This window comes from Anabrus simplex, chromosome 7 (genome assembly GCF_040414725.1).
Source record: "Anabrus simplex isolate iqAnaSimp1 chromosome 7, ASM4041472v1, whole genome shotgun sequence".
NCBI lineage: Eukaryota > Metazoa > Arthropoda > Insecta > Orthoptera > Tettigoniidae > Anabrus > Anabrus simplex.
In genome coordinates this window covers 214,398,001-214,413,159 of record NC_090271.1, presented here as the reverse complement: position 1 = coordinate 214,413,159, position 15,159 = coordinate 214,398,001, and the positions used below count along the sequence as shown (strand labels likewise).

Here is a 15,159-nt window from a genome sequence, read left to right as displayed (position 1 = left end):
CTACTCAAGATGGTGTTGGAAAAAAAACCAGAACAAATCCAGCTGTTTTTCCTTGGTTTTCTCCAGTTCTTGAATCAAGTAATCTTGGTGAGGGTCCCATACACTGGAACCATAATCGAGTTGGGGTTTTACTAGAGACTTATATGCCCTCTCCTTTACGTCCTTACTACAACCCCCAAATACCCTAATAACTACGCGCAGAGATCTGTACCCTTTATTTAGAATCATATATATATATATACACGTGTATAGATATATATATATGATTACCCCAATGTAGATCTTTCCGTATATTAAGACCCAGGTATTTCAATGATCCCCAAAAGGAACTTTCACCCCATCAATGCAGTAATTAAAACTGAGAGGACTGTTCCTAATTGTGAAAATCACAACTCGACTTTTAACCCCGTTTATCAACATACCATTGTCTGCTGTCCATCTCACAACATTACCGAGGTCATTTTGCAATTGTTCACAATCTTGCAACTTATTTATTACTCTGTACAGAATAACATCATCTGCAAAAAGCCTTATCTCTGATTCCACTTCTTTGTACATATTATTGGGTACCGGTATATAAAAAAATATAAAGGTTCAATAATACTGTCTTGAGGAATTACCCTCTAAATTACTACAGGGTCAGATAAAGCTTTGCCTACTCTAATTCTCTGAGTTCTGTTTTCTAGATATATAGCCACCCAGTCAGTCACTCTTTTTTCTGGTCCAACTGCACTCATTTTTGCCAGTAGTCTCCCATGATCTACCCTATCAAATGCCTTAGACAGGTCAATCGCAATACAGTCCTTTTGACCTCCTGAATCCAGGATATATGCTAAATCTTGATGATATCCTACAAGTTGAGCTTCAGTGGAATAACCTTTCCCAAACCAACACTGCCTTCTGTCAAACCATTACTAATTTTGCAAACATGTCTAATATAATCAGAAAGAATGGTTTCCCAAAGCTTACATGCAATGCATGTCAAATTAACTGGCCTGTAATTTTCAGCTTTATGTCTATCACCCTTTCCTTTATATACAGGGGCTACTACAGCAACTCTCCATTCATTTGGTATAGCTTCTTCAAGCAAACAAAATCAAATAAGTACTTCAGATATGGTACTATATCCAAACCCACTGCCTTTAGCATATCCCCAGAAATCTTATCAATTCCAGTTGCTGTTCTAGTTTTCAACTTTTGTAAGTTTTATCAAAGGTAAATTTTAATACTTCTTTAGTATTAGTCACCTCCACTATCTGGACATCATCCATGTAACCAACAATATTTACATACTGCTGACTGAATACTTCTGCCTTTTGAAGATCCTCGCATACACACTCCACTTGTTCACTAATGTTTCCTGAAATGTCCTTCTTAGGCCAGCCCCGTGGTGTAGGGACAGCGTGCCTGCCTCACACCTGGAGGCCCTGGGTTCGATTCCTAGCTAGATCAGGGATTTATCTCTCGACCTGAGGGCTGGTTTGAGGTCCACTCAGCCTACATGATTAGAATTGAGGAGCTATCTGATGGTGAGATGGCGGCCCCGGTCTCGAAAGCCCAGAATAACAGCCGAGAGGATGAGTCGTGCTGACCACACGGCCCCTCGTAATCTGCAGGCCTTCAGGTTGAGCAGCGGTCGCTGGGCAGGCTAGAGCCCTTTCAAGGGCATTAAGTGCCGTGGGATTTCTGTTTTTTTCTTTTTTGGAATGTCCTTCTTGGAATCTTTTTCTGCCTTAAAGTACCTATACACACTCCTGCATTTTCACTAAAATTTGTATGACCACCAATTATGCTTGCCATGATGTTATCCTTAGCTGACTTCTTTGCTAGGTTCAATTTCCTAGTAAGTTCCTTCAATTTCACCTAACTTCCACAGGGCATTTCTAACTCTATTTCTTTCCAACATGCACCTCCTTCTTAGTATCTTTACTTCTGTGTTATGATATAGTGGATCTTTACCATTCTTTACCACCTTTAAGGGTACAAACCTATTTTCACATTCCTCTGCAATTGCCTTAACCCCATCCCAGAGTCTATTTATATTTTTATTTACCGTTTTCCACCGATCATAGTTAGTTTTTAAAAACGCCCTCATGCCTGTTTTATCAGCCATGTGGTACTGTCTAACAGTCCTTATTTGAATACCTTCCTTTCTTTCACATTTATTTTTAACAATAACAAAAACAGGTTCATGATAACTAATACTTCGGTTTCTCTATAGAACTCATCTGGTTTTACCAGCACCACATCCAGGATATTCTTCCCTTTAGTTGGTTCCATCAATTTCTGAATCAGCTGCGCTACCCACATTAACTTATTTGCCATTTGTTGTTCATGCTTCCTGTCTTTTGCATTACCTTCCCAATTGACATTTGGTAAATTGAGATTACCTGCTACTATCACATTCCTTTCCCTATCATATTCCTTTCCATATTGTTTCCAACATAACTGATTATCTTATTAAATAATTCTGAATCAGCGTCAGCGCTACCCTTTCCCAGTCTGTACACTCCAAAGACATCAAGTTGCCTATTATCTTTAGAAATGTGCCTTACACTTAGAATTTCATGTTTGTCATCTTTAACTTTTTCGTAGCTTACAAATTATTCTGTCACGAGAATGAATACTCCCCCTCCTACCATTCCTATCCTATCTCTTCGGTACACACTCCAGTTCAGTGAGAATATTTCTGCATCCATTATATCATTTCTCAGCCATGATTCAACTCCTATTACAATATCTTTTAAGTATATATCTATTAAATTAGTTAATTCAATTCCCTTCTTTACAATACTTCTACAGTTGAGTACTAACATTTTTATGTCATCCCTACTTGACTTCCATTTCCCTGTTCCCTTATCATCACTCTCTAGGCCACCCCGTTTCCCCGAATGTACCTGTCTATAACCCTTCTAAACAAATTTCCTAACTTATATGTACCACTGCAGTTTAAGTGAAGGCCATCTGAGCGCAGATCCCTTTCTCCTACCCACCAATTAGGATCTAGAAATCTCACTCCCAGTTTCACACATATCCACTCCATAATCTCATTTAAATCCCCAATCACCTTCCAGTCAGTATCCCTCCTACACAGTAGTGATGGGCAACGCTCTCGCTCGAGACTCTCGAGATGACGTCGCAGATCTCGAGACTCTCGCGAGAATCTCGAGACCGATCCTCCTGTAGTGCAAGCGTGCGACGTACCAGTAACTACGACTGTAAACTTATCGTTCTCATATGAAAACGTGTGAGCCAATACACTTTGTCAAAAGCCTGGAAAAGTATGCATGTTTAACTGTGAACCCCTTAATACTATTAACGAAAGTGATAACGGAATGTCAGTATCTTAAATTGTTCACGGCTCATTTGAGGTGGACATCTTAGCTGAATAACCCTGCATAATTTGTGAATAACTGTAGATAGAGTGTACACCTACTTGGATACTAGAGGCGTGCATTATTCGAACTTGAGACAGGGAAGATGTGCTTTGCTACATATGCAACCCCCGTTACATATGAGTGGAGCGTGTAATCTAAAAGGCCCGACTTTGCTCCAATTCTTTCAGCAGGGATGATGGGCAACGCTCTCGAGACCGATTCTCGTGTGCTGCGAGCTTCGCGACGCGACGTCCCAGTAACTACGAGTGTAAGCTTGGTAGTTATCATCAGCAGTTCTCATATGGAAGCGTGTGTGACGATATTTTTAGTCAAAAGCCTAGGAAAGCTCTGCATGTTGAACTATGAGCTCCTTAATACCGTTTACGAAAGTGAAGACAGAATGCCAGTATCTTAAACTGTTCACGAGTTATTTTAGGTGGACTTCTTAGCCGAATAACCCGTATAATTAAATAATAACTGTTATTAGGATATAAGCCTGCCTGGATACCTCACAATCGTTGTTGGCAGGGAAGCTTCTTGTGATTCATACCGGGCCGGAGGTGTTCTGTGACTATTCCTCTTCATTTATATTATGTGTTTTTAAGTGTCGAGTCATCCCATAAGTATTTCTGCCAATGTACCGGTATTTTACTTCTTTTGAATAAACAACACTGCGGGCTATTCTATGTGGCTTCTCTTCAAAATAACCGATATCCACGACTTACGTTGCGTTGCGGACATCGTCTTCAAGTTGTCGCGTACAGCTATAGACAATTTCACATGGCACCGTCATATATCGAAGTACCGTACTTAATTATGACGCGAATACTCTATAACATTGTAAGGAATTATTTCCTTCGTCACCAAAATATCGGTAAACACAAGCACTACTGCTTATTGAATGTGGGGTCTGATATCGATGTACACCTATCTGTCGAAAGAATTGCAACAAACTGAAGCACTTTAGATTACACATTCCACTCATGCGTTATGGTGGTTGCATATGCAGCAAGGCGCATCTTGCCTCGTCTCGAGTTCGAATAATGCACGCCTCTAGTATCCAGGTAGGTGTACCTACAGTAGCAGTCAGTTCCTGTACTTAGCCTATTCGTTCGTGTACTTACCACTGCGTACAATGCCAGAATGCGTATCCTTTATAATTGTACCGGTTGATACACCTAAACGCCGCACATTTGAATTTTCCGCCTTAAAGTACTCCTCTACAGCTGAAACTCTGAACTTTAAAACTGAATTAATTCAACCGTTTATCTGAAGATGTCACTGTGTTAATTTCGAATTGTTTTTGTTTACTAATTATCAAGAAGTGTGGACATTCTCTCACAGATGTCTCTACCAAAAACGAGGATCATGAACCCTGGTGCGAAGTGAAGGAACTTTCCTTGAAGATATTTTATATTCATACGTTTTCCTATAACTAAATTTCGTTCTTTCAGTTGTAGGTTGGCAATATTAATCTTTCTTTCCGCCAGTTTTGAACTTAGCCAATCCCGAATTTCTTTAATTAATTCTGGACCAATCGTGTCCTTCTTCTTCATATTTGATGTGTAAACTTTAGCCGACCAATAAACACATGTGGGTGTGTCTTAATTATTCATGAAAGGTCTCGAATCTTCCCCGAGAGTATAAAAACTGCTGATTTTCCGGGCTCTCGGCCACTCGTACAACATCTAGCTTAGTGTATAGCAGGAGGCGGGAAGCGCCTCTTACATCCGCCAGCAGCTTGTCAACAACGTAATGGCCGTTTAACATCTTTCTTCTTCCTTGCTAGCTCAGCAGTTAAACCCGCGGGGCAGGTCCGAAACCTTTAATATGTAACCTATAACATGTAATTTTTTTCCATCTTTGTAAGACTTCATATCTTTAAATGTAAATCGGGGATAGAGAGTGCTTTACCCTCTCGAGCTCCCCTTCATTTCTGAATTGAGGTGACTATGTTTTCGTTACTTATTTTCTACTTTTCCCTAATGTGTTAAAATTTTTCTTATATGAGTCACCTCTATAGTATGGGAATAGCCCCTGTGTATCGACTTAGCGCCACTTAGGTTTTAACAAGCTTCCATGTAGGAGTGCAAGTACACGCCTCTATTCATCTTGATATTTTTTGGGGGGCCATTTAATTAATCTGTTCCTTTTCCACAAAGGCCCAGTAGAATGGGTACTAGATACCCCTGGGTCTTTGTAGGTGTGCCTTGAGGGCAGTTGATAGTAATGTTGGTTGTTGCCTTTGATAGGCTCGGAAAATTGAGAGCGGGTTAGCTCTTTCACTTGTGGTAATGTGCCTCAGAGAGGCTTGAGATTTAAAGGTGGGAGCAAACGCTCCATTGTATTGAGGGAATTTCTGCCCTTTGGTAATATGTTGGTTATGAGCTGAGAGCTCAGGAATTGTAAAAATTAGGGCGTGTGGCCCAGATTGTTAAAGTCTATCTAAATTTCGGCTTTCTTGGTCTTGTACCTGATTTGACTTGTTGTCATTTGTTCAAAATCCAAAAATTTTTATGTGAAAATTGTTAAGTTTTGAAAATATAACCTTTATTAAAATTTTAATTCATCTTTCGGCCTTGTAGTTAGACCCTTTCCAGCCCGCACCTTCTTTCACCTCTGCTAATCCACCAAAAAACGGTAACAACAATTTATGTTATACTGCGTCAAAATAGAACTCTGTAAAAATGAACGCCATAGTCGCTTGTTGACATGTATTTACGAAATTGAGAAGGCATTCTCGGCACAAACAATATTCAACTCCGACTACCTGTACAGTAGGCCTACGACACTCTGCTCGCCGCACAATGCGGGGACAACGCTCTCGAGATCTCTCGAAATTTCTCGTGAGAAATAGTGTCTGCGCTAGTCTCGAGAAATCTCGAGACCTAGTCTCAGACTACCCATCACTACTACACAGTATTCCACTGATAACAATCTCTGCTTCCGTAACCTCCTCAGTCCGTATGTAGCATATGCTCTACATGTGGTTTTGTCTACTTACAATAAAAAAAATAATTTAAGGAAAAAATAATAATGGTAGGAAAGTCAACTCTGAGTCCTGATGTAGTATATATGCTACACGAATAATACAACTTAGTGAAATACACTAATTTTCTATGGTGAATTTTTAAAAATTTGAGGAAAATATAACACATTGAATGCATCAACAGGCTCGGGACTGAAGAGGGTAAACTGTACCCGTGCTGCATTTACCAGATCCAACACATCTCCAACCCTATACGGGAGTTGACTTTTTGAAGATTGGCAATACAAGCTTGCTGCACTTGCTGACTGGGCAGGTCAAGTGGGAGCAGAAGGGTTTTCTGTTCAACTTTACAGTATATATCATAAGGATAAGGTGAGAAGAAAATAATTTTCATTAAGGAGCTACGAAACAGCCCATAATTTTATTGTAATAACAATGTAATCAAAAATATTACATGACATAAAAAAATTACATTACGAACAGATAGATATGAAATATAAAATAACAAAAAGCAAGACTGCATAATGTACATTAGATTGAGTACTATGTGAGTGAGATGGCAGTAAGATTTTACGAGTAAATGGTATTTATAATCCATTCATCCATAGTGAATGTAGCAGAATTGGTGCCATCGGGATCACTTTCTTTGAATATATCTGAAAAGAAAAAAAGCAGAAACACCAAAATATAAAACAATGATTATGTATTCCTGTTGATGTTTTTCCTCCATTCTATGAAATAGATAGTTTTCAACCCCATCTTTTTAAATTTTGTGTGGGCTAATTTAAGTAAAAAAGACAGTTGTATGAATTATTGGTATGCAGATTACTATTTCAGCACCAGCAAATGAGGGATGAAACAGTGAAAGTCCAAAGTCTGAGATTTATTAATTAATACATATTTGTATAGAAGAAATAGTTCTTTATTCAGAAGTGTACTTATTAAGGAGTCCATAGTGCAGATGGCCCCAGTACCTTCTTGCAGCTGTTACAAATTCCCTACTTTCTTGTAGCAGTTAGAAAGCAAACCCATGAAATGTTCTTACAGAAGATGAATTTAAAGAGAGATACTGAGTGTTCTGGACATTCAGAATATCAGCCATGCAACCAGGATACATCATCAGAACATGAACAAAATGAAAGAGGGAAAAGTGCATAAAAATTGGAAACATGTGTAGCAAAACATCTTAAAACACATGGGAAGGATAATCACAGAATATTTCATATTCCAATGGTTGTGAAGGGCAAAACTGAAATATAAGAATGGCACTAACTTCCTTGAAGAGTGTTAACAAATATGAAAATAAAAGTGAAGTTACTCAACACAAATGTCTTTAATCCAAACATTAATATCTTCCAAATACGGTAAGTCTGAGTTCTGCTTAATTGAAAAGAAAGCAAACATGCTGAGGGAAATTTCTTTGTTCAATGATTGGTTGGATACAGTGGAAAATACTAAGAGGAAACCATGTCAAGTGAATGTGATGCAACATGAAGACTTCTGTTGCCTACTCAGTCACATAAAAATTGTGTAAAAAACCAGAAAAATAATGTTGATGGAATAGATATAGCCTAAGATAGCTGAAAATGAAATGGTTGAAATTTGAGAGTGGGATGCTATCAAATTTAAAGAAATACAACTCTGACATGGATTTCCATTTAGTGAACATCATGGAGGCAAGTGATCAATTGGCCTTAACATTTAATATAAATAAGACATGTTTTATGGTAGTACCCTGAATTCAACACCAAGAGAGCTTGATGATCAATGGAGTGATAGTAAAACAAGTGACAAAATACAAGGATTTAGGAATAAAAGCAGGGGATAGAATGAGTAGTATGTGGTCCTGTGGATCCACTTCTTGCTCATGGAAGTGTACTAATAAAGCACAGGAAATGCCATTTATTTCTACCAAGTCCGATACATGCACGTCCACGGCGTGGGCCCTGGGCAACAGGTATACTGTGTGTACATAACTAAGTCATGTAAGGGTGAAAAAGGGAGTTCCCAAAGCTTCAAAGTGGGGGAGCCACCAGCTAAGGATGACAACCCTGAAAGAAAACATTGGCCCTCAAGGATTGCTCGAGGTTGGTGTTGGGCTGACAACCCAATCTGTAAAAAAAACTCTCTTTATGAAATCTAAAAAAAGAAATAGCCAACATGACCATTTTATGATGACCTCACAAACGTGTAAAGGACTTGAGAATTGGTTCATGGAATGTTTTAACTCTTTACCAAGCTGGAAAGCTAAGAAAGTTGCTCTATCAGCGGGATGAGTATTGATTGGATATTACTGCCATTGGTGAAGGAGTGATGCAGAGAAAGAATCACATGGTATTCTGTAGTTACCACATGGAGGATCACATGTTTGGTAGTGGTTTTATTGTCAATAAGCAGATAAAACATCTTATTGTGGATGTTTGGGCAACTGACAATTAGAGGGAAGTTCTTCAATTACAGTCTTATCTGTGCACACGCTCCAACTAAAGAGAAGAGCAATGAAGATAAAGATTCATTTTATGATGAATTAGATGAAATTTATAATGAGTGTCCAAGAGCAGCCTGTATAATAATCTTTGGGGATTTGAATGCGAAAATAGGAAAGGAAGACTAATACAGACCTTGTATTGGAAAATACAGAATGCATGATATTTCTAATAATGGAATCAGGCTTACACATTTTGCATCCTCAAGAAATATGGTAGTGGGAAGTATAAGTTTTAGTCACAAGGACATACATAAAATGACATGGAAGTCTCCGGATAGAAGTACTTTTAACCAAATTGACCACCTCCCACTAGATGCAAGACACTTCTCCAACTTGATGGATGTTATAAGTTATGGGGGGCCAGTAATGACTCTGACCACTACCTTGTGATAGCAACTATTAGAAACCAAATATCTAATGCAAGAATGGTACATGGATCCAAATCAAGAAAGTTCAACACTGTTTGGCTGAAGGAGCTCGAAACTGCTTTGAGATGTGCTAACTTGCTTAATGAGACCCTGATCGATTTGCCTAATAGTGAGAGTATTGATGAAATCTGGAAGGAGCTTAAATATGCACTATTAAAATTGGGAAATGAAGTTTTAGGAAGGGAAGAGAAAGTTTGATACAACAATTGGTTTGATGAAGAGTGTGCATGAGCAACAACCTTAAAAAATGAAGCATAGAAGAAAATGCAACAGAGGAATCACGCCTGAAAAGCAGTGGAATGTACAGAACTTCCAGAAGAGAAGAAAAGGGATTGCACAAGAAGTAAAAGAGGCAGCATATGAGGAAAGAATTGGAAGAAATGGAATAGTTGAAAGGGATGAAGGATGTGAGAGCTTTCTATCAGAAGTTAAATAAAAGTCGTAAGAATTTCCAGCCTAGAACAAATTTGTGTAGAGATAAAGATGACATAGCGGCCAGTATCCAGTATTCAGGAGATCGTGGATTCAAACTCCACTGTCGGCACCCCTGAAGATGGTTTTCCGTAGTTTCCCATTTTCACACCAGACAAATGCTGGGGCTGTACCTTAATTAAGGCCACGGCTGCTTCCTTCCCACTCCTAGCCCTTCTCTGTCCCATCATTGCCATAAGACCTATCTGTGTCGGTGCGACGTAAAGCAAATAACAAAGATGACATAATATTGGGCAGTGAGGAAGCAATACAAGAAAGATGGGTCCAATATTTTGATGAAATATTGAATGAAAGTCCAGCTGATGACCAAGAAACCTTACCTCTTGTCAATACAAGAAAATCAGAAATAGAAGTACCAATACCTACTACTAAGGAAGTTGAGCTTGCCATTAAGAAGTTGAAGAATAACAAAGCCCCGGGAATGGATTTAATGCAATCAGAGCTTGTGATAAATGCTGGAAAAGAATTTCTTAAACACTTTTCACAAACTAGTGGCCAAGATATGGGTAGCTGAAACAATCCCTGATAAATGGAATGTAGGTATCATCAGCCCGATACATAAGAAAGGTGATATCATAATGTGTTCTAACTATAGAGGTATTTAACAGCCCATTATCCATTGCTTATAAAATATTTTCCAATGTTCTCTTTAGTAGATCAGAGCCTTATGTGGAAAATGCAGTTGGTGACTATCAATGAGGATTTTGCCAAGGAAGATCTACTATTGACCAGATCTTCACAATCTGCCAAATACTTGAAAAATGTTAAGAATCTGGAATTGATACACACCATCTCTTCATTAACTTCAAATCAGCCTACAACAGCATTGATAGAAGTAATCTCTATGTAACAAGGGAAGAGTTTGAGATCCCTAAGAAATTGATCACCCTTGTGAAAGCCACTATGGAAAATACTCAGAATCAAATTAAGATCCAACAACCAAGAACGGAGTTAGGCAAGGAGATTCATTATCATGGCTTTTGTTCAATATAGCTTAGGAGAAAGTTGTTAGAGATGTGATCTTATATAAATCAGTTCAAATTTTGGCATATGCAGATGATATTGATTTAATTGCAAGAATACAAGAACATTGAGAGAAGCTTTCACAAGCATCCAAAAAGCAGCAGGAAAGATGAATTTACAGATTAATGAAGAAAAAACAAATTACATGCCAGTAACCAAGAAAAACTACCCTAATTGATCTACATTAATAGTAATTGGCTCATATAAGTTTGATGTTGTGCGTAGCTTTACCTACCTTGGATCAGAAGTTAATTCCAAGAATAATGTTAGTTCTGAAATCCTAAAACATATACTGTCTGCTAACAAGTGCTATCATGGCCTCAGAAAACATCTGTTGTTCAGGGAAATCAAAATCCTAATGTATAAAGTTTCAGTAAAGCCTGTACTAACATATGGCACTGAGACTTGGACAGACTTAAAATCTGATGAAAGACAGCTCAGTATATTTGAAAGAAGGATTTTGAGGGAAATTTTTTGGCCATTGGAAGAAAACAGTATCTGGAGAAGAAGATATAATCACAAATTTCATAATTTATAAAACGAATCAAACATTGTTAACTGCATAAAGATCAGAAGGTTGGAATGGGCAGGACATGTGCTGAGTGCTAATGTCAGAATATCAAAGAAGGTATATAATGCAGTGCCAGAAGGAGTCAGGAAAGTTGGAAGATCAAAGTTTAGGTGGGAAGAAAGGGGTGAGAAGAGGATGTAAAGGTAATTAGAATCAAGAATTGGAGGAGCTCTGCACTTGACAGGAAAGAATGGGGAAAACTTCTTCAGAAGGTCAAGGTCCACAAAGGGCTGTCATGCCAGTGATGATTATGATGATGAGGAAGAAACATGATCTACAATATTGACTGTACTGAGGAAATAAAGTCCAGAATCAGGCAAGCTAGAAATGAATTCAATACGATGAGGAGAGTATTCTGTAGAAGAGACCTTAGCTTATATCTAAAACTTAGGCTTCTGAGATGTTATGCCTTCTCCACCTTGTTCTATGGAGTTGAGAACTGGACCATAAATAAAAGAGAAATGAACAGATTAGAGGAATTTCAGTTATGGATGTACAGGAGGATACCATGGTTAAGTTGAACAGATAAGGTCACAAATGATGAGGTAATGAGGTGTATGGGAAAGAGAACGGAAATATTACATACTGTCAAAATAAGAAAGCTCCAGTAACACAGCCATGTGATGCAAGGAGAGAAATATCATCTACTGCAGCTGGTCATTCACGGGAAGATACAAGGCAAAAGAAGACCAGGAAGAAGACGCATTTCTTGTATTGAAAATCTGAAAACTTGGTTCAACTGTTCCACTATTAAATTGTTTGATGCTGCATCATCTAAAGCGAGAATCTCTATGATGGTACTTTTTTTTTTGCTGTTTGCTTTACGTCGCACCGACACAGATAGGTCTTATGGCGACGATGGGATAGGAAAGGCCTAGGGATTGGAAGGAAGCGGCCGTGGCCTTAATTAAGGTACAGCCCCGGCATTTGCCTGGTGTGAAAATGGGAAACCACGGAAAACCATCTTCAGGGCTGTCGACAGTGGGGCTCGAACCCACTATCTCCCGATTACTGGATACTGGCCGCACTTAAGCGACTGCAGCTATCGAGCTCCTGTGATGGCACCCGACCTTCTAAGAGAAGATGGCAATTGAAGAAAAATAATAATAATAATTAAGATGGGCTACTTGCAGGGTAGTACAATTGGTCTCTTATGTTATCTATGTATGAAAATGATATGAATAAAAATCTGGAATCAGTGATAAGGCTTTTTTCAAATGATGTTATACTGCACAGATTAACAAATAGGTGAGAGTGATTGCAAGAAGACCTCAATAATGTGAGACGGAAAGCCGGCAATGGTATGATGATAAATGAGATGGAAAGTCAAGTTACATGTTTCATCAAGAGCAAAATTCCTCTCAGTTTTAATAACTGTCTTGATGGGGTGAAAATATCTCATAGGGATCACTGTAAATACTTAGGTGTTAATATAAGCAAGGATCATCATTGGGATAATCACATTAATGAGGTTGTAAATAAAGTTTATAGGCCTCTTGTGAAGGTAATTTGGGGCTGTAATAAATATGTAAAGGAGAGGGTGTATAAGCCTCTGGTAAAATCCCAATTAGAGTATAGTTCCAGAGTATGGGACCCACACCAGGACTACTTGATACAAGAATTTAAATTTAAGCTAACTACAAACTTCATGTCAACACAATCTCGCCGATAAAATCTATATATAACCTATGAACTATTGACCATTAAACCTCACGGGCAAATATATGCTAACGTTAAATAATATTTACCCAGCAAAATTGGAATGTTTTCCTTTACATTTTATATTCAACAATGTACTTTATTTCATATTTATTCACTATATATTAGCATGTTATTTTACTTATACTTCAAACATTGACTACGGCTTTAAACCATCAACTGTCACTCATAATTATATGACACCTCCATCTTTAAGTGTACTACCTAAAAATCTACTAGTTTTTTAAATATCATTTGAATGTATTGTATATCTTCACTGTAATGTTTTTTTTATATGCTTTCCACTATGTGTTGGATATCTGGTATTGACTAAGGCTTCAAGCCATCTTCTTGCTACTGGACCTTCAAATGATGTCCTATTCATCAAGTGAATTACACATGAGTTTATCATTATATTAGATTTTTAGTTATTTATGAACATTTTTACAATAACTGTAAATTTTTTATCTCACCTACAACCATTATCAAACATATTTTAGGATAATTTTAACCTGTTGCCTAACAAAAATAATAAGGTTTTGATAGTGACTAAAGATGCCTCACAGTAAGAGGCGAAACATGTCTCACATTAAAAAAATGTTTTAACTTAAATGCCAACATCTTATATTGTATTGAATAGGTGGAAATAAATTTTAAAATTTTTCCTATATACATTTTTTACATACCACTTAGTCGAGCAGCTCGTCTCCTTTCTCCCAAGTCTTCCCAGCTCAAACTTTGCAACATTTTTGTAACGCTACTCTTTTGTCGGAAATCGCCCAGAACAACTCGAGCTGCTTTTCTTTGGATATTTTCCAGTTCCTGAATCAAGTAATCCTGATGAGGGTCCCATACACTGGAATCATACTCTAGTTAAGGTCTCACCAGAGACAAATATGGTCTCTCCTTTACATCCTTACTACAACCCCTAAATACTCTCATAACCTTGTGCAGAGATCTGTATCCTTTATTTACAATCATATTTATGTGATTACCCCAATGAAGATCTTTCCTTATATTAATACCTAGGTATTTACAATGATCCCCAAAGGGAACTTTCACCCCATCAATGCAGTAATTAAAACTGAGAGGACTTTTCCTATTTGTGAAACAAACAACCTGACTTTTATCCCCATTTATCATCATACCATTGCCTACTGTCCATCTCACAACATTATCGAGTTCATTTTGCAGTTGCTCACCAAATACTTTAATATGACAATACCGGGCAGCTTGCGGTTTTCAGCGAGAAAGCCGATAGTGCTGCTACCTACATGGCTTGGTGTGACCAACTCTTCAATAACATATCGCCATCTGTATGATTCTTGGCACACTGCCGTGATGTTTATAATGTATCTGTATTTGTCACTAAATAATATTACATTGCAGTTATATTCCAAGAAAAGTGTTATCCGCTGAACAAATTACCCAGCAAGATAATGGGCATGGGAACTGATAAGGACTGCAATTATTAAAAAAATCAATGACCTCGCATCTGTGTTGAGGTTACGTTCTATTAATCAACCAAATACTCTACTGAAATGTTAGTGGGACGTAAAACCAATAATATTAACAAATATGGAACTCTAGTACACTCAAACTTGACTGTCCACATTGTTAAATAGTACCATAAATTTCATAATCAAAAACTCGTGGGCCTGTGGCGTAATGGTTATCGCTTCGTGCCCCCCTCCCCTTTTTATGATACCTTAATTCTTCGGAGTGTTCGACCTCTTCCATTTCCCTTCTGATTAGTGTTAATAGAAGATGGCTGACCAGTTGTACTTCCTCGTAAAATAATCATAATAATAATAATGGTCAGCGTACTGGCCTTAGGTTCAGAGGGCCCTGGTACGATTCCCGGCTGAGTCGGAGATTTTAATCACGTCTGTTAATTCCTGTAAATCGAGGGCTACGGGTTTGTGTTCGTATTCATACGCATCTTCAAGTACAAGCAACACATCATACGAAAAACAACCACAGAAACACGCAATAGTAGGTACGGTATATATCCCTCCATATATGATTGCTGTTATGAAAGGCATCCGGCCGGAAAACTAAGCTAAGTCCATACAAAATCTTGCACTAGGTAA

The 15,159-nt window shown here is 38.0% G+C and overlaps 1 protein-coding gene across 3 annotated transcripts in view; it reads right to left on the bottom strand.

Moving 5' to 3' along the window:
- Positions 1-6,773: 6,773 nt before the first annotated feature.
- LOC136877478 (calpain-B) overlaps positions 6,774-15,159 on the bottom strand; it is a 178,273-nt gene continuing 169,887 nt past the window's right edge. For all 3 annotated transcript variants that reach the window (XM_068228661.1, XM_067151556.2, XM_067151557.2), the window contains one exon: positions 6,774-7,022. In XM_068228661.1, coding sequence (XP_068084762.1) covers positions 6,937-7,022 — 86 coding nt within the window. In that variant the 3' untranslated portion in view covers positions 6,774-6,936. The remainder of the gene's footprint in view (positions 7,023-15,159) is intronic.